Raw genomic sequence first — 25,128 nt, 5'->3', positions numbered from 1 at the left:
CGATACCGTGTGGCAACACATGTGACGAAAACCCAAAATTGAGGATGGGCACGCGAGCGCAGTTTTCGCGGATCCGAATTAAGGTGCTCGGTAGGGCAATATTGCGCGACAAAACCACGTCAGTAAGCGGCGACACGACGTACTCGCCATCAGGTATGGGAGGACAGGACGTCAGGAGGACATTTGTAGCCGCCTGTGGAGACAGCCTTGCAAATTCAGCAGAACATAGGCAGTGTGGAGCACAAGTGGTTGCGTCGGCAGGAAGCGGCAGATCCAACTGTACAACACCTGCGGAGCAGTCGATTTGGGCAGAGTGTTTCGAAAGGAAGTCGAGGCCGAGAATTAGGTCGTGTGGACAGTGTTCAAGGACGATAGATAAAACAACGGTATAATGGCCCCCAATGGTCACACGTGCTGTGCACATTCCAAGGACTGGTGACGTAATCCCATCGGCGACTCGCACGGTGCACGGTACGGCGGGGGTCAGAACCTTTTTGAGCCTTCGGCAGAGAGCAGCGCTCATAACTGAAAGCTGCGCTCCTGTATCGACGAGAGATCTAACAGGAACGCCATCAACTTCAATGTCCAGAAGGTTTGCACATGTAGGCAGGGTCAACAGAGGATTTGTGGGCCGGGTCGGAGTTGCAGCTTCACCTCTGGGAGCTGCACCGCCTAGTTTCCCAAAGCGAAGCGACCGGTTGCAGAAGGGGACGAAGAGCGGTGAACGAGAGGCGAACGGGACCTACGACCTTGCGGAGACGGGGAGCGGCTGGATCTTGGTGGAGCACTGTCGGCGTTGATGTTCCTAGTCAGCGTATAGGGCGAGAAAGTACGATTGTCTGGTACTTGGCGGTAGTGACTCGGAGACGACCACCGAGGAGGCGACGACCAGTGGTTGCGGCAATGACGGGCGATGTGTCCAATACCGGAACAATTAAAACAGATGGGTTTAACATCCGCTGTGCGCCATTCAGCTGGGTTGCGACGGAGTGGTGGAAAGCTTTGCGTCTGGGAGCGAGCGGTCGGAGAAATGTGGTAGGTGTTTGTTTGGCGAACCGAGCAGAGAGATGGAATGCCCAAACTTGCTATTTCCTCCCGAACGACCGCTTTTATAAGGGAGATAGCGGGTATGCTTTCCCGACAGTCTGAACGAACTGGAGCCGGGGCCATGGCCTCAAGCTCACGGCGAACGATGCGCGTTATTTCTTCCGGTCCTGTGGGCTGAACGAACCGCGGCAGGTCTTCGCAAGAAGATGTTGCGGCGGTATTGGGCAATCGGTCGAAAGTTTGAGTGACGCGGCGGCCCTTCGCTTGTTCGAAGCGCAGGCACTCCTTAATAATTGCATCCACAGTGGCACAATCCTTACACATCAAGAGATTGAACGCATCGTCTGCAATACCTTTCAATATATGGCCAATCTTGTCTGCCTCCGTCATGTTGTCATCAGCCTTGTGACAGAGGGCCAGCACATCCTGTATGTACACGACATAGGATTCTGTGGACGTCTGAGCACGGCACGCAAGTTCTTTTTTTGCTGCCAGCTGACGACCGACAGGTCTGCCAAACAGGTCTCGCATTTTTTCTTTGCAGACATCCCAGCTCGTTAGGTCAGCTTCATGTGTGTCATACCATTGCTTCTCAGTTCCCCTCAGATAAGATATTACGTTTGCAAGCATCATTGTAGGATCCCACCTGTTGTTGTCGCACACCCGCTCGTACAGCGTAAGCCAGTCCTCGACGTCGGCGTTGTCCGTGCCACAAAATGTTCCTGGGTCCCGTGGGTGAGTGAGGATGACCGTTGGCACGGGCTGCCGAGGCGTTGTCGCTTGTGTCAGTTGATTTGCCATTGTAGCGGCAGGTAGATGACGTCCGCTGTGAAGTTCCGTGGTTGTACCCCGCACCTCCACCAAAATGTTGCGGGAAGAAAGCAGGCCCACGAGTGTAAAATAACGTATATTTACAAAAGATGGATATGGCGTTCAGGCAACTGCCAGACTTCATCTTTCTCTAGTCCAATTCAACTTCTTCTTTCACTTCACCGTAACAATATGTTGTAGTGCTTGAATTTGCAAGTACTTCAGAAAACTAATTCCACTCTGCTGCTCCTTCCTTTTTTTTAAGGGTATTTGGGGCTGGTCAAGCTGCCACGAGCAGCTTTTTTTCCCACTTATGTATTTTGTTGTATAGTTGTTTAGTTTAGGCTGTATTTAGTTTTTGTGGAAATAAAGCATACATACATACAGTAGCTAGGTGTCCTTTTTCCTACAGTTGAAACACTTGGCATGTTTAAAAGCACAAGTTGCCTCCCCCCCACCCACCCCCTCTCTCCCTCACCATGCTCGCTACTTCCACACCGGTGACAGCCTTTAGACGAGCCGCTCGCCTGACTGCAGGTTTTTCCTGTCTGTCACTGTTGTCTAGCACCGGCTAGACTGTGAACCTCAAGCTCTTCCTTAGGTTCCACCTGCATCATAAGCTGAACACCCTGTTCTGCAACCTCTGCTGCAAGCACAATGGTTTCTGCCTCCTGCAAAGTCAACTTCAGGTGAGAAAGTAGGGTCTTCTGCACGTCACTGCTGCGAATTCCACATAATATCCTGTTATGTGGCAGGCGATTCAACATGGTCCTGAAATTGCGCTTATCAGCCAGGCGGCAAAGCTCCACGATAAACTGCTGAGGTGATTTCTCTTCACTTTGAGTCCAGGTAAAGAACTTAAAGCTTGCGGCTATCTCATTTGGCTTGGGTGCGTAAAATTCTTCAAGAATTTCAACTGCTTCCATGTAGGTTAACTCGCTCACCTTCTGTGGAGCACAACGTCAACCTGTCATGTTGATAGGCTTCCAACCCGATGCCGAGATGAGAAGCGCTCTCTTCTTAGCATTGTTGACGGTGTCGTTGCCCTCGAAGTAAGACTGGACTTGGATGTAGTACGATGACCACTTGTCCTTGGTGTTGTCAAACTGTGGAACTTGGTACACCATGGTGGGAAAGTTCTCTGTCGTTGAGGTGATGGTTTGTTCTCATCGCCACTGTTATAAATACTGCTGGGCAGGTACGCCTTCAGCATTTGACTGGGCGGCCAGGCTCAGAGTAACACTCGCACAAGAACGGAAACACTGCGCATTGTTTATTCAGTGACGGCCTTTTAAAGCCGTTATCAAGTAGCTATGGCACAAAAAGACGTCTTGTTGGGCGAGTTGGTCACAATTCATCTTGGGTACTAGCGAACACACATAAGACACAAGGGAGGAGATGGGACAAAGCGCCACTTACAACTGCTTTATTCGGAGGCACACCACACACTTATATAGCCGTCTTAGACGCAAGGAACACAATCAGATCAAGATTGATATGGAAGCGAACTGGTCAAATATCTTTTTTCAGCCATATATAAAGATATTGATTGGTCGCTGACGCACATGCTTCCTTTCTTTCCAATAAAGACTCATTTCTTACAAAGAAATCTGACGAGGTTTGCGCCTTTTCCGTGGATGTGGTGGATTTATTTTACTCTGTTCCTCACAAGGCCCTGTTCGCTGCAGTCCGAGAGTGTATAGAAAAAGACGAACCCATTTCCTTTCAGAACAATGCGGGAATTTCCACTGACAATTTTTTAACCCTTTTAGAGTTTTACTTGCAATAGACTTTTATAACATTTGACCAGCAGTGTTTTCTGCAGAAAGCTGGCATATGTATAGGATCCTGTGCGGCGCCAGTATTGTGTAATATTTTTCTCTCACAAATGGATCAAGTTTTACATCAGGTTTTGCCGGCTAGGCACGTTTTGAAAGTTTTTAGATACGTGGATGATTTTTTGATATTTTTTTGTAAGGATGGAAGTTTGAACTTCGAAGAGAATGTGCATGATATTTTATCCATGTTTCGACAACATGGAAATGGCTTGCAATTCAACGTTGAAGTGCCTGAGGGTAAATGCCTACAGTTTCTAGATAAATAAACATTGAGTTTTGTGCGTATCAGATTTGTTGGGCATATGCACCTCATCCAAAAAAAAAGGGCTCCTGCTATACGACTCCGCCCATTTGAAGTTAATAAAAAGGGGGATTGCTTCAATTTGCCTGAAATCTGCCCTCGGAAAATCTTGCCCTCACAGGATGCGGTTTAGCTTCCAGAACCAATTGGCCAGGCTGTTTTCAGCTGGATTTCCTGATTCAACTGTGATGGCAGTCGTTGAAAGCCTAGTACAAAAAATTAAGAGTGCGGCTGTGAGAGCTGGGGAAGATACCCCTCGAGATGAGGTGGTGAGGCCTGTGGTGGTGCCCTATGTACACAAGATGGCCCACAATTTAAAGAAGGTTGCTAGCAGATATGAAGTACCGCTTGTGTTTTTGGCCCCCAAAAAGCTAGGAAGCGTTTTTATTGTATCGAAAGAATATGTGAACATAAAAATGGATGTGGCACCAAGCATGGGCGACCGTTTATGAAGTGCGTCGAAGGTGTCGTGTAGGAAATCTCCCTCTCATGCGGCCGTTCCTACATAGGGCAAACTGGGCACTGCGTTAACGACCGAATTAGGGAACATGACAGAAATGTAGAGCAAGATAAAGAAGGGCCAAACGTGCCCAAGCACATTCAAGTCCTGCCTGTCACGATCTTGAGAGCCATGTTTTGCAGGGGCGCGTATTCTAGCAAAGAGTAAAAATAAAAAAGCTCTGGAAGTAATTGAAGCTTTTTTTAACGGAAAGAAAGGAAGCATGTGCGACGCATCGATATCTTTATATATGGCTGAAAAGAAATATTTAACCAGTTCGCTTCCATATCAATCTTGATCTGATTGTGTTCCTTGCATCTAAAACGGCTATATAAGTGTGTGGTGTGGCTCCGAATAAAGCATTTGTAAGTGGCGCTCTGTCCAGTCTCCTCCCTTGTGTCTTGTGTGTGTTTGCACCTAGTACCCAAGATAGCTACGGCACATGTGCCGACGTCAGCCTGACTTCACGGCAAACGCGGTTTTCTGTCCTCGTCATTACTATCACTTTGCAGCATGTTGCCAAAGATTCCCCTTGAATTTTTCCTTTATTTTTGGCTGTCTTCAGTCATTCCTGAGTAGGAAATATAAATTAGCATACAGTTATTAGGCAATGTAAGTTTCAACTCTTGCAAGTTATACAGTGGAACCCCAACTACAAAAATTTCTCGGGAATGTGGGAGAATGTCGTGTAATCCAACCAACAAAATTGTGCCTATATTACACAGCTTCGTACAGCAGAGTTGCGAGGAGCTTCAATTTAAATTACAGTCAACAAAAGAGATTTCAACAGCAAATTTTTGGGGCATTTCCAATAATTCGGGCACCTTCACAGTACCTCCACATACTCCATGAAGCCACTGTATCAGGACATCTGAAATTCTGAATGGTGAAATCGTTTTCTGTCTGATTTTTCAGACATTTTGCCATGACCACAGGCCCGAAATGTGATTAATCGATGCCACCACTGCTGCGCTTTCGATTATCTCAGCCTCGAACCAGCACTCTTGCACACCAATCTGCTGGCACCTTAGCCACCATGGCAATGCCGTAGCAAAGTGGGCTTGCCTTGGCTGCAGACATCTTCTGCTCGGCGGTCTCATTGAAGAGGTCCCGCAGCAGGGCAAAAAAGCACGAAGGCTGCTGTAAAGCAGGGGGGCTGGCTGGGCGCTCCTTGGGGGGCACCACGGGACTGGGGGGCTCCCCTGCAGTTGCTTCTTCCTCTTCATCCTCCTCAGAGTCAGCAGCCGGGAGGAGAAGCTCGGCTGCCGTGCTGATGGGAACTGGAGGTGATGACGGAGGGGCCGGTGTGGTAGGGGGTGGACTGGTAGCCACCACAGGGGCGACGGAGGGCACGGCTCCCCCAACCCGCGGCCGCTTGAGTCGGCCGTCCTCTGCAGTACCAGAAGGCACTCACTGTCATGAGACTACACATGGAATAGCCATTTCAGACAATCTAGCACTCCATCTTATGGCAATGATGGTAAATTAATATAAACAAATAAATTGCAACTGTTTAATAGAGCACTGATAAACAACAACTTGAGGGTCACCATACTGATACACCCAAAAGACAATTCAAAACAATGACTACAGAAATAACTAAAAAAACAGCAAAAGACCCATACAGATAAAAGATGTAGCTTGAAGTAGACATGGTCCAAAAGGGGCCCACTGTACTAGAAATGTAGTTGAGTAGAACTTGTTGCTGGGCGAGTTACATCAACCATTTGTGTCTTATTTTGCAAACAGTGTGTTGGTCTAGGCTCATCGATTTCTGCTTACGGAAAGTACTTGTGCCAGCCGAGGTCAGTTTCCTTTTTGGTCCTTTCAAGGCGTCAACAAGTCACGTTAAGCGCATTTACAAGATTCTTCGCTCGGAGTTGTGGGCTCAAGTCAGACAAAGCTGGGATGTCCTGCGTGTCCTTTGCTATGCTTCGTACCTTACCTGGATTGCTGAGCAGCGTTTCAGGATTCTCAAACGTCAGGCATCCCAAGCTACCGAATTTCGTCGTTGGACTGCATTAGAGAACTGCTTCATATCCCAAAAGACAAGAAGGTAACACAAAAAGAGGGTCTGTTGGTGCCTGAAGACCATATCATAATCCCGGAAAGTATCACCCATGTCCTAGACAAGGGGTCGAAGTATAGCCATGAACAACGTATACCAGCCCATGAATTATTGGCCTTAAATAGACGGATTTCAAAGAAAGCCACCAGTGAAGACCAGGAGAGATGCCTCTTGGAAGGTGTTGATGCCCTTGGTAGAGCTCCCAACAAAGTGCAGTCTGACAAGTCCAGAGACCCTACAGGGACCGTTGCAACTTTTTTCAAAGAAAATAAACTTCAGCTTCTTCAGTCTGATAAGGAAGGATGTTTCGTGGTCTTCTCAGAAGGTGTGTTTAGCAACAAGGCACAAGCTGTAGAAAAAAAACTTTGTCCTGGTCAAGGAAAAGGCAACAAGAGTCAAGAAACAAGCTGTAGCCCTGTGCACAGAACTTCATCTTTCTTTTGAAGTTAGTCAAGGTAATAGGTGAATTTAGAGGTGCTTCCTTAACCCTGTTTTTCACAGCAAAATCTCATAAGGAAGGAATTCCATTCCGTGCCATTGTAAGCGAGAAAGGCTCTTGGCAACAGGTAGTTAGCCAGTTTCGTTTAAAGAATGTGAAAGCATTGCAAGTGAATGATCCTTTCACGACTAAGAGCTCTAGACATGTAATTCAATTCCTGGAAGGAAACACCTCTATCGCACACACTTTTTATGTAGACATAGTTGATTTGTTTTACTCAATGCCTCAACAGGAAATGTGTGCCTCTGTTAGGGATTGCACTGAATGCAACGGCCCAGTAGATTTTCAGAATCTAGAGGGCATATCCATTGATAATTTTATGGTTTTATTGGAATTTTACTTAAAGTCTACTTTTATTTCTTTTAACGATGAATTGTATGTTCAACGACAAGGACAAGGATTTGCATTGGGTCCTGCATCGGTGCTGTGCTGTGTGACATTTTCTTGGCTTCAATTGACCGCGACCTGCACAGTTCCTTTGACGATAGGTTCTCCCTTAAGGCTTTTAGATATGTCGAGAATTTTTATTCTTTTAAAAAGTTACCATGATTTTTACTGTTGACCAGTGCATTAGCCAGGTCTTAGATGTTTTTAGACTACATGGGAAGGGCATGCTATTTACACATGAAATCCCTTCCCATGGCACTCTTCAGTTTTCAGATCTGTCTTTAGCTCTTTACAAAGACCACGTATATTGGCAGTATAGCCCACGTGCCCAGAAGGAATTGCTACCGTATGATTCAGCACACTCAAAGCTAGTTAAAAGAGGAATAGCCACGCTTTGCTTTGAATCTGCTCTCATGAAGTCGTGCCCCCACGCGATGCAGGCTAGCTTTGATAAGCAATTGGCGAGGCTACACACAGCCGGCTACCCGAGCTCGGTCGTTGGGGCGGTGTCTAAAACATTGCTCCAGAAGGTGAAGGTAAAAAGGCACACGCCTAGGCCCGACCAAAAACGAGGCAAACCCGCAGTGGTGCCATACGTCCACAAGCTTTCCCACAACTTGAAGAAAGTCGCTACTAGGTTTGGTGTGCCAGTTGTTTTCTCGGCACCATGCAAGTTGGCTGGACTGTGTCTGTGCATAAGCCGGATTGACAAAAAGTCAGGATGCCAGAAAAAGCACACTAGACAGTACGTGAAATGGGCGACGAGCGATATATATGAAACACCACTAAAATGTGGGAAATCCTACGTTGGACAAACGGGGAGTTGAGTTAATGACCAGGCCTGTGAGCATGAATTGTCTGTAATCAACAAAGGTAATGTGCATTTACCTGCACATTGCATGGTTTGCCTGGAAGGAACATGCCAGCCACTACTGCATGAGATAAAGATACTTGGCAGGAGTGATGATACATTAGCAAGAGAACTTTTGGAGGCATATCACATAAAAGAGAGAGGCATGAGTTGTATTAGTGACACGTCTGTTTTTTCTGTTTGAAAACGAGTTGTAAATGTTAAAAATGTCACTGTAATCACTCTAGGCAACACTGATTTTGTTCATTCTCCCTGCCCTGCTGTAAGAATAAAGTCAGTTGAAGTTCAGCGCTCAATCTGTCGTTTCATACTCTTCCGTCCCAAGTCTTTATTTTCCTTTTTTGGTGCAACAATGTATTCAGTAGATCCCAACCAACTCGCCCCAGCAACAAGTTCTACTCAGAACACAAGAACTTTAGTTGGGGGTTTACTTTAAATCCATTTTCATCTGCCCATTTGGACCCTTTGTTCAAGCCCTGTTGTACTTGCCTCTCACACACTGCAAGGTTGTAAGATTTAAAGCCTATTTGTATGTAATCTACATAAACAGAATAAAAAATGGCTAGCAGTAATGAAGCCCGAAGCGTGCTCATCTTCACGATGAAGAGCGTGCAGCTAAGCATACCTCTGTAGGATGCACCAATTTCTTGTGTAAAAGGTCGCGACAATACAGTGCCGATTTTCATGCGGAAGGTAAGCTTGCACAAATAGCTTTCTAGTATGTTTACCATATTTTCATGAATGCCCATTCCCAACAAGTCTAGCAAGATCCCGTATCACCACATTGTGTCATACGCCTTCTCCATATCAAGGAATATTAATAAGAACTGTTTATGTACAAATGCATCATGAATATTTCCTTCAATGCGCACAAGTTGATCAGTTGTGGACCGCCCTTCTCTGAATCCACACTGATAGGAATCAAGCATATTGTTCAGCTCAAGGAAATGTATTAATCTATGATTAATCATTTTTGTCAAATAGCTTACACAAACAACTTGTAAGAGCTATCGGGCGATAACTTGCTGCCACGGAAGGGTTTTTACCCAGCTTCAAGACAGGAATAACAATAGCTTCCTTCCATGAGGATGGGAGGTATCCAGCTGCCCAGATAGAGTTGAAAAGTGCCAGGAGTGTCATTTGTGTGTCGTTGTGCGAGTTCTTAATCATGTCATAGATGATTCTATCAGCTCCCAGTGCAGAGCTTCTACATGTGCTCAATGCAGCTTTAACTCAGCAATATTAAAAGCACGGTTATATGGTTCATCCGGACGGCATTTACAATCTAGTGCCTTAAGTTCAGCTCTTTGTTTATATTTGAGGAATGATTTTGTATAATGCGTGGAGCTTGATACAAGTTCACAGTGTTTGCCCAGAGCGTTGGCCTGGTCTTCCAAGGCTGTCCCTCGGTCGTCCACAAAGGGCAAAGGGTGGATTTGTTGCCCCTTAAGCTTTCTTACGCCATTCCATCATTTAACTCTTGGGTGTAGGTACTGATACCTGAGAGAAACCTCTCCCAGCTAGCCCTCCTTGCCTGTCTCCATGTGCGCCTTCCTTGTGATTTTGCCAGTTTAAATTCTATGAGGTTTTCTGCAGTTGGGGAGCGACGCAGCAAACCCCACACTTTGTTTTCTTTCTTTCGTGCCAGTCGGCACAGTTCATTCTACTAGGGGACCCGTCTTTTACATGAGTCCTTGTGTTTGCGGAATGAATTTTTCTGCTGCGTCTAGCTTACAACAAGTAAAATACGCTACTGCTTCATCTATGCTAAAATCGGTGATAACATGCCGTGATAAGTAAGTTCTGCTGTTAACAGCGTAAAATGTAGACAAAAGACAAGACAAGAAGACACCACAAGTGCTTGCGGTGTCTTCTTGTCCCGTCTCTTGTCTACATTTTGCGCTGTTAACAGCAGGATAGAAAACCAACAAGCCCAAGTTGCTATTCTAGCGATAAGTAAGTTGATTCCTTAAAATGATTCCATTCAGCGGAAGCTAGTTTCTACCAGGGTGTATATGGGGGGCATTCATGTTGACGTATTGAATTTAACATTACAGGGAAGTCTTCCATAGAAATTTTTGATTACATGCCATTGCAAGTCCGGGAAAATTGCTGCAGAGCCAATCGACAGGTCTATTGGTGAATATGAATTATGATGACTACTATAATACGTTAGCTCCTTCATGTTAAAGAGGCATGCACAGGAGTTCACAAGAAAATTTTCAATGGAACGACCTCTCGCGTCACATCGCAAGTCTCCCCACATGGTGTTGTGGGCATTAAAATCGCCTTTGATTAGGTATGTAGGGGTCCAGAGGCTGATCAGTTAGGTTATAAAAATTGCTTTTTCTGAGGTGATAATTAGGGGGTATGTATATGCAACATACAGTGATCAATTTATTAAAAAGAATTGCCCGAATTGACACTGGCTCAAGGGGCATCTGAAGGGCGACATAATGACAAGCTACGGACTTGTCCACAACTATTGCTACACCACCAGACGAGGTATTCGCCTCGTTGTGGTCTTTACGGTAGATGGTGTACTGACGAAGAAAGTTTGTTTGTGTACACTTAAGATACGTCTCCTGAACACACATCACCTTTGGGTTATATTTGTGAACAACTTTTTTAATGTCATAGAGGGTGTGGATAAGACCTCTAATGTTTCAGTGTCTTATTTGGGTCTTGCAGCGGCACGATGAGCACATGGTTTAAGCTTGTCTGCACTGTCTTTCAGATTGCCGCCTGCACCAAATCCAGATGTCTTCAGGAATGTGCTACCTCTGCGCATGATCCCTTTGGCCCATCCTTCGAAACGTTACTCAGGACCGCCATATCGGAGGATGTGATACAAACATCGCATCATCGTTGGATTGAAGCACCGGACCTGCGTGGCTCGACCTTTGGCGAGCCCTTCTGCGCATGGAGCACTACCACAGCGTCACCTGGTCGTTTACACTGCACTATAAAGCCGAGGACGGACGCTATGCTCTTCAGTGGGTCTTGCAGCGGCACGATGAGCACATGGTTTAAGCTTGTCTGCACTGTCTTTCAGGTATGCCCTAAGTACAATTTTCCTTGTTATAGAAGCGATGATCGATGTGTAGTGCTGCTGCCTGGCCCACTGATGAGAGCGTTTTCTATTTTTTCTGTCCGTAGAATGTTGTTGATGTTATCTGGTGACGTCGAGACCAATCCTGGTCCCGATAAGTTACAGGATACGCTATTGCAATTGCTCGCAGGGCAGGAAAAAATTCGTTCCGAAATATCTTCTTGGACAGCCAAGTTTTCTTCCATTGAAGAAAGGCTAAACAGGCTTGAGACGTCAGTACTGCCAGTCGCGGAAGTGATTCCGCAAGTTCAGGAACTTGAAAAAACTGTCGCTCATCTTAAAAACGTGGTATTGAAGCTGGAAAGTCGGTCTGACGATCTTGAAAACAGGTCCCGCCGAAATAACCTTGTTGTCTATGGATTACCTGAACCCCATTCTGAGCCCTCCGGGCAACTACTTGACGCATTCACGAACTTGATATCTGATAAACTTGGTGTTCAGTGTGCAGACATTGAACGTTGGCACAGGCTTGGGGTGCGTAGAGGTGATAAACCACGTCCTGCTATTTTCAAATTTTTGGACTACAGGTCAAAGATTGCAATATTAAAGAATGCCCGAAAGCTTAAAGGTACAGATATATATATAAATGAGGACTTCTCTGAACGGGTTCGAAAGATACGCAAAGCTCTTTGGAGGCTTTCTGTAAATCAAAGGAAAAATGCATCTACCGTTCGTCTGCAGTATGATTCCTTGCTGATAGACAATGTACGCTATGTGCTGAATGAATCAGGTGATTCAATGATTAAAACCAAAAAGCAAACCTCTGCAGTACATGAAACTTGACTGCATTCCGATGCTAATTTCTCGCTGGTAAACGTTAATGCCCGCAGTCTTCTTAACAAAATTCAAGACTTTCACCATCTCGTGGCATTTTATCATCCTTCTGTGATTTGCGTGACTGAAACGTGGCTTGGTGAACACATCTTAGATACTGAAATTTTACCACCAGGTTACAGCGTCCTCAGGAAAGATAGAAGTGACCGGCGCGGTGGCGCTGTGGCACTCTTCGTAAACCAAGACATTGAGTTTACAGCATTGCCTGACGTTCCTAACTGCGAATCAGTATGGTGCAAAATAAGGCTTTGTGGATTCACTTTGGCTGTAGGAGCTGTTTATCGACCCCCTGACACAGATCTCAGTGTCTTTTCCGATCTTACCGATTATATAACCAAACATAAACTTAACTGTTGTAAAATGTTACTTGCTGGCGATTTCAACACCCCTGGCATAGATTGGCCAACGCTATCTGCTGGTGGCCGTCACAAAGCCATTTGTGATTACTTGATTAACATGTCTATTTCTTTCGATCTGACGCAAATTGTGAATTCCGCAACCCGAGAAAGCTCAATTTTAGATCTTGTTTTCATAAATGAGCAACTTAGACAAAATGGTTATGATAGTACCATCGTTGAAGGCCTCTCGGACCATAAAGGGGTCATTGTTTATTTGAATTTAGCAACTATGCCTAAGCGCCCCTCACATCAGACAGTATTGAACTTTGAACGTGCTGATGACAACTCCATAACTGAGTTGCTCGCATGCTCTTTTGATGAATTTTCGAGTTGCGTAAACCATTCCTCTGTTAACGTGTTAGTGAACCGTTTTTACTCAATTGTCAATCAATGTATAACTGATTACATTCCAACCAAGTGTATAAAGCGCAATCCCAAGCACCCTTGGTACACATGTGAAATTATACACCTAATTCGTCGCATCAGGCGTCTGCGCAAACAACCCTATGCAAACAATCCAATGAAAGCTTCAGTATTGACCGCACTTAAAAACAACTTAAAATCTGCTATGTCAAATGCGAAAAGTTTCTATTTTAATAGCACCTTGTCATACTTCATTAAAAACAAGCCATCAAAGTTCTGGCGAACCATCAGTCCACCAAGTGGGAGCTCTCCTTCATTCATAATTGCTAATCAACCATGCTCAGATAATTTTAGCATTACTGAAGCTTTCAATAATTACTTTAAATCAGTGTTCACCTGTGATGATGGACGCACCCCTACGTTTTGCACTACTCTTTCGTCATCACCTTTTCCTAGTATGGCAATCACTTCAGCTGGTGTACACAATCTTATACTCAAGATCGATACTATGAAAAGTACTGGGCCAGATAATATACCAGATATGTTTTTACGGCGATATTCTGAATGGAGCTCTCGGTACTTATCCCTAATTTTTTCGAAATCTGTAGAATCATCCACTGTTCCAATACTCTGGAAATGTGCTAAAGTTGTTCCAATTCACAAAGACGGTAATAAGCAGGAAATATCTAACTACAGACCTATTTCTTTAATATCAACATCTTGTAAACTATTGGAACACATTATTCATAAATATATCATTGAGTACTTATCTGAACATAATCTTCTTTCGCATGCTCAGCATGGCTTCCGTTCCGGATTCTCCACGGTAACACAACTTCTAGAATTCTCCCATGATATTGCATCCACACTTAACCTTAGAGGACAACTTGATGCCATTTTTATTGATTACAGTAAAGCTTTTGACACAGTGTGCCATAAAAAGCTTCTCATTAAACTCAAGGCAATAATTCATGATTATAAATTACTAGGTTGGATACAGGACTACCTAAGTACAAGAACTCAGTTTGTTGCATTTAACAATGTTCACTCATCTCGTGTCAATGTTACATCCGGTGTACCACAGGGGTCTGTCTTGGGTCCTTTGCTGTTTGTAGTCTATGTAAATGATGTCGTTGAAGTAACCGCGGGCACTTCTGTCAAAATAAGACTATATGCTGATGACTGCGTCCTTTATTCTAGTATAAGTAGTAATCATGATCAGTTAGAGCTGAATGAAGTCTTCACCCGTTTTTGCGAATGGAGCAGAACATGGCAAATGTCACTTAATTTTAAGAAAACCGTATCAATGACTTTTTCGAATAAAAAACAACCATTACAATTTACATATTTTAATGAAGCGCACAAGCTTGCAAGCGTCCACACGTTTAAATACCTTGGTGTTACTTTCTCCCCTGATCTAAAATGGCATGCTCACATTAACTGTATAACCAACAAGGCGTTGAGAAAACTGGGTTATCTTAAAAGAACCTTACGAGATGCAACTAAAGAATGTAAATTAACGGCATACAGATCACTAATAAGGCCTCTACTTGAATACGCGTCGGTAGTGTGGTCGCCACATCATTCCAAAGACATAGACATGCTTGAGTCTATTCAGAAAAAGGCCATAAGGTTTATATATAATCGTTATGACCGCCATTTCTCACCGACATCACATGCTAGCAAGCTACTACTAAAGCCACTGGCCCATAGACGTACTTGTGACCGTGTTGTTCTGCTACATAAAATTGCTCATGGGAAAACTTATGTCAATGCACCTATTGTTTTCACTAACCCTTCTTCTCGGCCCACCAGAAGAAGTCATCATCTTAACATTGTTCCTTTGAATGCAACGATTGATTGTTTTAGGTTTTCCTTTTTTCCGCATACAATTGTGATTTGGAATGGCCTTGAGGGGTCCTTGCGCGAGTTACCAAGTGATGTATTTGCCAACCTATTACCTAATCATGTTCATTAATCAACTAGCTATTCCTGATATTGTTTTTTTTTTCGATTGTTTGTTTTCTTTTTGCCACTCAAATGTATTCTTCAACTGATTGACATATGTATGCACTCACTCCTGCAATATCTTGCTATGCAAGATGGCAGTATATGTAAATAAAATAAATAAATTTGTGTAGCAATATTGTTCGTGTTTTTATGCTGTGTGTCAAGAAGAGTCAAGTTGGAGAAATGACTTGCGAAGCCTTTTCAGGCCCTGTGATTCGAGTTTTGTCTTCCTTGGAGCGGTCGCGAGATTCGCGCCGGATCACGCGAGATCTGGCTCGGGGTTGTGTCCATCTACTCTTGGGAGCTGCTGGACTTCCCCTCACACGAGCAGGATGTTTTCACCGTAGGCCTTGCCTTGAAAAGCAGGGCCTTGGAGGCCACCAACCCAGAGGTTGATGGGCCCTCCTTCAGGGACGGCGCAGCAGCGCTGGCTGCTGACACCAAGGGGGCTGGTGGCACGGCCGCGGCCACACTCTTTGTGGGCCGGGCCAAAGCCGGAGTCTGCTGCGACGTTGCCCCCTTGCGCGTCGCATCAGCATACCCTGAGGTATGGAAAAAGGAAACACACTTCCGCGCTTCTTAGAATGAGATGTTCTCTTTGATTTTAATTGTGATTATGTCTGTTTATTCTTTCCATGTGGGCGCAAGTTCTAGAGTATGCTGCTTGTCCACTGTCACAGTTGGGACAGCGGAGCGTGCCATTACAGTTGTTGGATTCGCGTTCGTGTTTGCCACATTTTGCACAGGTCAGTCGGCCACGGCAACTTTGCGAACCATGGCAATATCTCTGACACTTGAAGCATCTTTGGGAGTTTGGGATGTAAGGCCTGACTTGAAACAAGGGTTTCTAGGGTTTCTAGGGTTTCTGGTAGCACGCTCTATGCAAAGGTGAGTATGAGATGCTTAAGTTGGAATATCTAGGTTGTCTCGCTTGATCTTTATTCTTTGCACTTGAATCACATTGTGTTCTTTCCAGCCCTCCAGGAGCTCTTCCTCGCTTAGGCTCAAGAGATCTTCATCAGAGGTAACTCTTTTACACATGTTCAGTGATCGGTAGGGGGTAACGGTGATTGCCACATTACGGAATGCTAAGAGATTGGAGAGTTTGTCACGCTGTTGAGTGTCGCGGACCTCAAGAAGAAGGTCGCCACTGCTCATTTTCATCACTTTGTAGCCAGCACCTAGTGTGTCAGTTGTGGGGTTCTCCTCCCGTGCTCTTGGGCCAAAGGAACGACAACACAGTAGTGCAAACAATTGCAAGGGCATTTATTGCACCTTTCATAGATCAATGCCTGCTAGCCGAGTTGCTATCCACAAAACATGCCGATGGGCGCGCGACCAATCTAGAAGTCCGACTCAATGCGACCGGATAGCGAGCGAATATGTTCGCCCCATGCTGGATCCCAACGCCTGGTCGTTCGCGTGTATGGTCACGCGAAGGGTGGCGCGTTAAAAGGCAGCCACGCAAGATGTTCTCGCAGAAGCATGGATCGGCGCACGCAAGCACGGCTCGTCCACACCGCTTGCTGTCCCGAACCAAAGAGAGAGCGCCTTGTCTTCCCCGCACCCAAGTAACCCCGCAGCGGCACAACACTTGCGCCATCTCTCGCACCACGCTTGTACCTCTCCAACCGCCGCAGGCGCCAGGCCACGCGAGCCGTGCGGGAAAACAACATATCAGGGGATGCATGAGAGTCGCGCATCCCCACACAGTAAGGCATTTAGCTACGATGAAAGGTGAGATAGTTCTGACTGTCTTTTCGGAATCTTGACTGTGTATCATATGGAAGCAGGGGAGTTTCTTTGCGCTGGCTGAATAGCTGAAAGATTTCTTCGGCGCGCCCTCTTTTTGAAAGAGGGTGATCAGAAAGAGAGGGGAATGACGTCTTAGCCATTCAGAATTCATTTAATTTTGGTAGCTTCGCCAACCACCCACCACCGAGCCCAACAAGGGGATGCCCCGAGTCCGGGAGGAAACAGAGACGCTAGCTGTACGCAGCTACAATCACCTAATATAAGATACCCAAGGTTGGATACATACACCAGGTTAACCCTTGCCGCCTAGAAATTTGGAAGTGAGAAGAAGTGATAAGAAGACAGGAAAGAAGAGACAGCGAGAGGGAAAGCAAAAGATTGAATAGAGGGACAGAAAAAAGCGACTGCCGATTTCCTTCAGGAGGGTCAGTCTGGAGCTGCCGTCTATGTGAAGCAGAGGCCTAAGAGGTGCCGAGTGCTGACGGGACGCTACGGGAACTATCGTACGTGTTGGTCTGCCTCTGAAGGGGGATCCTTCCTGGAGTGCTTGGCACTGGCGTGAGAGGCTGCAGCAGGTCCAAGGAGCCTCGCTCGAATGTCACAGAGGTCGACGGCCACACCCTGGATCACCAGCGTCACGAGCTTGACTGAACCTCCATGGCTCCAGCCACCAGTGCGGTGCCGATGCTCCAACCTTCTTGGCCCAGAGCCACGTCGATAATGCCAGCTCAGCGCCGCTTCTCTCCCGACCACAGGTTGGGTCAAGCGCCTCAAGGGCTCATGCCATTCGAACCGATCCGCGCGCATCGTCCTCTTCCTTTCTTTCTGTACCGCATGCCTCTTACATATGACAATCTGGCATACAAAAGTTGGGAACTAGGAACCAGGTGCATAGTTTGTGTATGTCAGGTTTATTGTTACTCTCAGTACTTATATTATAATACCAAATTATTACCATATTTTCCAGTGTATAGGGCAAAGTCTTATCCCCCAAATTTTCGCTGGTACGTCTTATACAATAGTGCGACTTATATATGGAATTTACTGAAGGTGGAGGTTTTATATGGAAGCACCCAGAGCATTCATGCTTGTCGATGAGCGCAAGCTTGCATTCTATGCACCTATGCATGTGCACACGGTTTGGAATGGGCTATATGCAGCGAAACACAGCACAATTTTGGCCCTTTCTTCATTATTCTGCCTAAGGTGTGAGATCGTGCAAGCATCTCGTTTTCCTAATGTTTGTTTTGGCTCCAATGTTACTGCGGAGGAGATGTTCAATTTGCACTCCTGCCTTGCCGTACTGACAACCGCTGACAACCGCTGACAAAAGTGCAGTGCTGGCCTACCACAATAGACGAGAGAGCAAGCGAACATTTGGAGAGCAAGATGCTCACTTGATATTGGCTCTAGGTCACCTTTGATATAGGCTGCCTCATGTCTTGGGTGGCCAAAATCTCCGGCATATTAGTGGTGCGTAGTAGCTGAGCACATCAGAATTCAGTAAGCATGGCATTTTGCAATGAGGATATGTATGTGTGAACCCGCAATGTGAAAAACATGGGCTTATACAAAGGTGCAACTTACATATTAACTTTTCTACAAAAGCGGCTGTATTTAGCGGGTGCAACTTATACAAGGGTGTGACTTGTATACCAGAAAATATGATACTTTCATTCGTCTTCCTTGAGGCGCTTCTTTGAAGTTTCACATATAAATTCTCAAAAAACTGTCTGAACAATTATTTCTGCTTTATATGCATTCAAAGCACCAGTAATCAGACTACAATTTTATGCATCATGGTATATGTTTCGACTACTACATCCTAAAATAAGAAGTTAGCAGCAAAAATGAGCACATTTCTAGCGGTAATGAAAGAGTTGCAAGAGTTATATTGGTTCGTCTTAAGGGAAGTCTGCTGTATATCAGGTGCCCTTGTACAAAAAGATGCAAGTTCATGTGACAGCATATACGGTAAACTTCCGTTAATGAGACTGCAGTTCTATTTTTCGATTAATTTATTCTTGGCTGGAGGTTCTGGCCAGTGCACATGCATTTCTATGGGCTTGAAATTTTATCCTTTAGGTCCATAAATTCGGTTTCCCTAGATAATTCAAACTTGACCAGTCAGCACGCACACGCCTGACCCCTATGGTGATGCCCATAGCAACCCCTTTAGTGGCAGCATCTGTCACGGCGGAGCTTAGAGGACAATGAATGCACAGAGCTTGTGTCATCTCTCATTGAAAATGCCTATTTTTGAACAATTGAATCAGGCTAGTTGGTACAAATCTATGTTGGTAGGCAGCACGAAGACTTCCACGGACACTAAACAAAGAACCAAACACCATAAGCGCCACACTTCCACTGAAATTTAATGCAGAAAGCACATACGTATAAGCCATGAAGACGAAAAATGAGACAATATACAGAAAAAAAGTAATCACGTGCCAAGCCACGCGCGTCACTCATCCTGCATTATCATCATTAACACCTGCTAGATATTGTTACGTTGCAGAAGTCACATATAAAGATGTATTTACAATATTTACAAGGGAGGCAACGATGCATAAACAAGATGGCTGTCGAGACCAACTCCACCTCCGCATCTCAAATCATCTTCTTCCGAGTGCCGCCACTCTTGGTTGCGCCGTAACACAACCCCCAACTGTAAAGGCGTCGCCTCAGCACTAACTATAAGGGAGGTGAACCCATGGCAAAGTAAGGCTTCAGCCGGGACACGTGCACAACGTCTGTGGGGACACGCAAGTCTAGTGGAGCAATCTCGTAGTTCACATCACCAAGCTGATGCAATATCATCTAGGGCCCTGTGTAGCACAGCAGCAGCTTTTCAGACAAGCTGACGTGGCGACATGGTGCCCATAGGAGGACAACGGAGCCAGGAGGAAATCGAACGCTCCGATGTTGGCTGTTGTAACAGATCTTCTGCACGGCCTGAGACTCAGTGAGCCGGGAGCCAGTAATCTGGCATGTCATGTGAGCCCCGGATTGCCTCTGTTCCCCAGAAGTAGCGAAAGCAAACTAAATAAAAATGGGGAAACCCATACCTACTCAGAAGCAATAACGGGTTTAAAGCCAATAAAAATTTAAAAAGTAAGGGGTTGAAAAAACCCAAAGCGCACAATTCAAGATAAAAGCCAATACGAAAAAAAAAAAGGTGGACACGGTAACTACGAGTGTCCTAAGGCCCGGTCAGCGAGGGCACAAGGGCCTTGCGTGGAGCGTTTAACGAGAAGGAATCAGGAGCTGTGAATGAAAAGTCCAAGTGCCAGGTAGCAAGTGCGCACCCGGGCGAAGACATGTTGAGCATATTCCGTGGGAGTATTTGTCGAGGAAGGAAGCAGTGTGTCAAAGGGCAATGAAAGGTGGTGGCGGAACAGAAGGTAAACGGGGTGAAAAGCCAGCAGTCTCATGATGGGACAAATTATAGACAAAGGTCACAAAGGGTAATGTGCTGTCCTAATCACTGTGGTCGTCAGAAGCGTACATAGACAGCATTTCTGTCAATGTGCTGCTGTATTAAGCCTCTCCGTCAGTTCGTTTGTCTGCGGGTGGCAGAACAGGAGCAAAGGAGGTGCTCAACTGCTCAGGACAAGCAGGTGTGGCCACAATCAGTGAGGAGCTGCCGGGGTGCACCGTGATGGAGGATGACATCGTGCAAAAGGAAATCTGCCATCTCAGTTGCACAGCTTGTGCGCAAAGCTCACGTGATCGCGAACAAGGTCATGTAATCAGTTGCGACAATGACCCACTTATTGCCAGATTTCGACGTCGGGAAGGGATTAAAAAGATCGAAAATTAGCTTCGCTGATGCTGCTGCCATCGGGTCTCTGTATTGCTGAATTTCATGTTACTGTAAAGTGTGCTTACATGAAAGATGTCTGACCCTTGTTTTACATGTGAGCAACCCATGGCAAAGAATGAGCCATGTGCGAAATGTTCCAAATGCGAGAACGCTTTCCACTTTGGAAAATGTGCTGGCGAAACTGTGAAGAATCAAAGAATAAAGCTGCAAGGAAAACATGGGCGTGTCCACCGTGCAGAACTACCGGAAGTACCGCCACCGGTAGTAAAGAAAACGGTGACTCTGACTCGGAGGTTAAGCTTTCTGTCGCAGCTATTAGCCTAGAAAGGTTAATTCCCCTGACAGAAAAAGTTGAAAGTATGGAAAAGTTCCTTAGCCTTCTATCTGCCAAGTTCGACGATTTTGATAAAAAATTCTGCCATCAAGAGGCAGAGATTAAAGAGCTGAAAAGGAGAGTGTCCGAACTAGAGGAAAAAGATGACCTAAACCAGCTAGTTCAAGCTCAGCTCGAACAAGAAGTACACCAGCTTGAATTCCGAAGCAGGCAGCTTAATTTGGAGCTGCACAGTATAGCGGCAACAGAGGGTGAAAACCTTGCAGCTCTAGTGAACGATGTGGCTGATAAACTTCAGTTTCCCCTCTGACAGATTCTGACATTTCAGTGGTTCACCAACTTCCCACTAAACCTAATAAGGTTTCCGGTATCATCCTTCGCTTCACAAAGCAAGCCACGAAAGATATGTGGCTTCAGAAGAAGAAGAATCATAATGACAGCCAACTACCCATATTCATACAGGAAAATCTAACATGTCAAAATAGAGAGCTGCTGCGAGCAGCCAAGAAATGCACAAAAGAGAATGGTTATACGCGCCGCGCATGCCGAGGGACACGCCACTGGTGGCGGCCTTGCCCAGAACACGTGGGAGAGGAACCTGGCGCGCGCCGTAGTTTGTTGTGTCGTTCATCGTGCTTCTCCATCTTATTCACGTTTTCAGAGCAAGATAGGCAACACCATTCGCACGTGTGGGGTGGCCAAGGGTTCAGGGAATGTCGAAGAAGAATTGTTGCAGGGTGGGGGGCTTAAATACCGGTGAAAACGTGCCGGCGAGATACGGTTCTACTCATTCCCGGCAAAGCCTCACCAGCGGGAGCAACGGTAGCAAAAATAGATCGTCGCTTCGAAGGGAAATTTCTTGTTCCGATTCTTTCCTTTGTCTCGTCGGTGTTTTTTTCCACTCGATCATACTTAGACGTATGAGCAACGAAGTTCGTCTGCAGTGCAGCATGAGGTTTAAAGGTAATTCGCTAAAGTTCGGAATGCTGTTTGCCGCTTATATTGTTTTCTGCTTCTTTACCGCGTTGCACTAGCTAGGCAGCACGACTGCACGAGCGCATTGCGTTGTATGTTAAAGCTACTGAAGTTCGCAAGAACTGAAATTGCTGGTTTCATGTGACGCGGTAAATCCTGTGGGGATGCGCGACCCTCGCGCCACCCCTGATGTTTTTCCCGCATAGCGCGTCTCCTGTAATCTCGCTTCGCCGCGTGGCCTGCGTAACGTCCGCGGCGGTCAATGTGGTTGAAGCGCAGTCCGAGAGATGGCGCGAGTGTTGCGCTACTAACGCCGCCGACAGTCGAGGTTACTTGGGCGCCGGGAGGAAGGCGCTTGCTCTCTTGGGTTGGAGACAGCTAGCAGCACGGACGTGCCGCGCGTGCAGCGACCCTCTTTCCCGGCGGGTCGGCGAACAGCGCGGACATTCCGCCCGCGCGGCGACCGATGCTTCTGCGAGACCGCCTCGCGTGGCCGCCTTCGAACGCGCCACGATTCGCGTGACTATACACGCGAACGAGCAGGCGTTGGGATCCAGCATGGGGCGAACACATTCGCTCGCTTCCGGTCGCGGTAAGTCGGACTTCTAGATTTGTCGCGCGCCCATCGGCATGTTTTGTGGATAGCAACTCGGCTAGCAGGCACTGATGTATGAAAGGTGCAATAAATGCCCTTGTGATTGTTTGCACTACTATGTTGTCGTTCCTTTGTCCCAAGAGTACAGTGTGAGAATCCCACATCAGACCCCACATCTGGCTGCCCAACATGGGCCTCTTGGGGCATCGGACGATAGTTTTAAGTTTGCTTCGTTCGAGACCTTTGTTTGAACCGAAGCGTAGGCCTAGCGTGAATTTTGATCGCTAGCGTCGGCGGCGTGCTTTCTTGAGAGAGGCGATGGTGGCTGTAGTGTGCTTGAACTTGCAAACATGCTAAGCCTTTTCGCAAGTGTTTTTTTTTAATGACATTCGTCGGGACGAGAGCCACGTGGTCTGCATCCTGGGAGAGCGAGGCATAGCGCCCGCGGAGCATATTGGCAAGCCTGAAGCGAGTGAGTACGGAAGCCTCGTGGGTGGTCCGAATTTCTTATGTAAATAGCTTCTATCTCTTTGACTCGGATGAAGTCGCGGCTCTGGGAGCCGGGTGGCCGCGGGCCACGGGCCACGGGCTACGGGCTGACTGGTATTGCGGCCTGGCACCGGGCGCTCCGACACCGTCTGGGACGGTGGGCGCCGTCAACTCGGATGCTGTGTGCACCGCGCGGAGTAGGACCACCTCACAGAGCTGACGTCTCCTCGCGGCTGCCTGTTTTGCGCTCATTTTGGGTGTTGTTTTTGGATGCCGGTTGTTGTCAGAGTAGCGACGCTTTAGGCCTAAGGCTTTACGAAGCTGCCTGTCGCACGTGGAGGGACACAACCTGAAGGACCATGGCGTTGAGGTGTTGCAAGTTGCTTCCCTCATTCTATTTAGCCTCGCACGAATTGAAGTTACTCGTTCGACGCAAGAAAGCGAGCTTCGTTCACGTGAACGTAGCATCTGAGTAGCTGCCCGATCTTTTGCTAGCCGAGTTGAACATCGTACCACGTGGGCGATGCGCCGTGGCGTAGCTAGGTCGTCTGGCACCCGGGGCCCTTAGCCCTTCTGTCAAACCCCCCCCCCCGGGTGTAGTGAACGAAGGCGAGGATATCGAAACTCTTCGGGCGTCTTCAGACGTATATGACACCCCCCCCCCCTCCCTACTGGCCCCGTGCACCCGGGGCCCACGGCCCCCCGGCCCCATGCAGTCTTCCTCTCACTTGCACTACTTTAGTGTTTGCCGAGTGTGTTGACTTTACGCAGTGTGATTGGAGTCACCCCTGGTTTACCGTCACCTGCACATCGTCTGCGCTGCTCCCCGGACTACGATCGAGCCACCCCGGGCGATGGTGATGCTGTGGCCAGTTCGGCGCGGCGACTTCGGCGGCCTCCTGTACCCAGCTCACAACCCTCGGCGGCGGACAAAAGAGCCGGCGGTCACCGACAGCTGCGGCGGCTCCTGCCAGCAGGGCGCGTCGGCGCGAGCGAAGCTTGCTCGTACCGACTAGTGCGTCGTCGTTTCCGGAGTCCTGGCCTGGCATCGTGCCGTCAAGTCTGCAAAGCTGCTGCTGTGACCGGCGTACGCCAGCGGTGTACCCATGCTATGGACAGCGTGTGGACATTTCTTCGGCGCGACCACTGTTGCATGCACTACCTTGTTCGCGAAGCACAGGTTAATGTTAGACCGTGTCACATGTTTCGCCAGAATAAAAAGTGATTTAAGGTTGGGCGGATGTGGGGATGTGCGGCCCTCGCGCCTCCCCTGATGTTTTTCCCGCATAGCGCGTCTCCTGTAATCTCGCTTCGCCGCGTGGCCTGCGTGACGTCCGCGGCGGTCAATGTGGTTGAAGCGCAGTCCGAGAGATGGCGCGAGTGTTGCGCTACTAAGTGTATTGAAATATCAAAAGCAGAAAGCAGACCATTGTATGTGGCCTTTTTGGACATTACAGGATCATACGACAACGTAGACCGCAGCATTTTGTGGGATATTCTGGAAGGGGAAGGCTTAGGTAACGATTGTATACAGCTTCTGAGAGAGATTTACCTAGAAAATACTGTTTGCGTTGAATGGGAAGGGATGAGGAGTGCGGAGAAAGTTCATATCAACAAGGGACTGAGGCAGGGGTGCCCTTTATCCCCGCTGCTGTTTATGATGTACATGGTGAGGATGGAGAGGGCGCTAGAAGGAAGTAATATCGGGTTTAATCTCTCATACAAACAGGAAGGTACAGTAATAGAGCAGCAACTCCCAGGTTTATTTTATGCGGACGACATTGTGTTGCTCGTAAACAAGCAAAGTGATTTGCAACGTCTGGCTAATATCTGTGGACAGGAAGGCAACAATTTAGGTTTGAAGTTTAGTGTTAGAAAATCAGGTGTTATTGTATTCAATGAAAACAGTGAACAGACAGTGGAGATACAGGGCCAAGAAATACCTCGGGTAACAGAATATAAATACCTTGGTATATGGATAAACGAAGGCAACGGATATATGGAAACACAGGAAAAAACCATAACAGTCAAGGGGAAGAGAAATGCAGCCATAATGAAGCACAGAGCGCTATGGGGATACAATAGGTACGAGGTCCTCCGAGGTATGTGAAAAGGGG

At 46.8% G+C, this 25,128-nt stretch overlaps 1 protein-coding gene across 6 annotated transcripts in view; it reads right to left on the bottom strand.

The window, feature by feature from the left end:
* LOC139059016 (nuclear factor related to kappa-B-binding protein) overlaps positions 1-25,128 on the bottom strand; it is a 617,245-nt gene that overhangs the window by 336,092 nt on the left and 256,025 nt on the right. For all 6 annotated transcript variants that reach the window (XM_070536798.1, XM_070536799.1, XM_070536801.1 and 3 more), the window contains one exon: positions 5,561-5,886. In XM_070536798.1, the coding sequence (XP_070392899.1) occupies positions 5,561-5,886 (326 nt within the window). The remainder of the gene's footprint in view (positions 1-5,560; positions 5,887-25,128) is intronic.

Source organism: Dermacentor albipictus, chromosome 4, assembly GCF_038994185.2.
Source record: "Dermacentor albipictus isolate Rhodes 1998 colony chromosome 4, USDA_Dalb.pri_finalv2, whole genome shotgun sequence".
NCBI classification, from domain to species: Eukaryota; Metazoa; Arthropoda; class Arachnida; order Ixodida; family Ixodidae; genus Dermacentor; species Dermacentor albipictus.
This window is presented reverse-complemented; position numbering and strand designations above follow the sequence as displayed.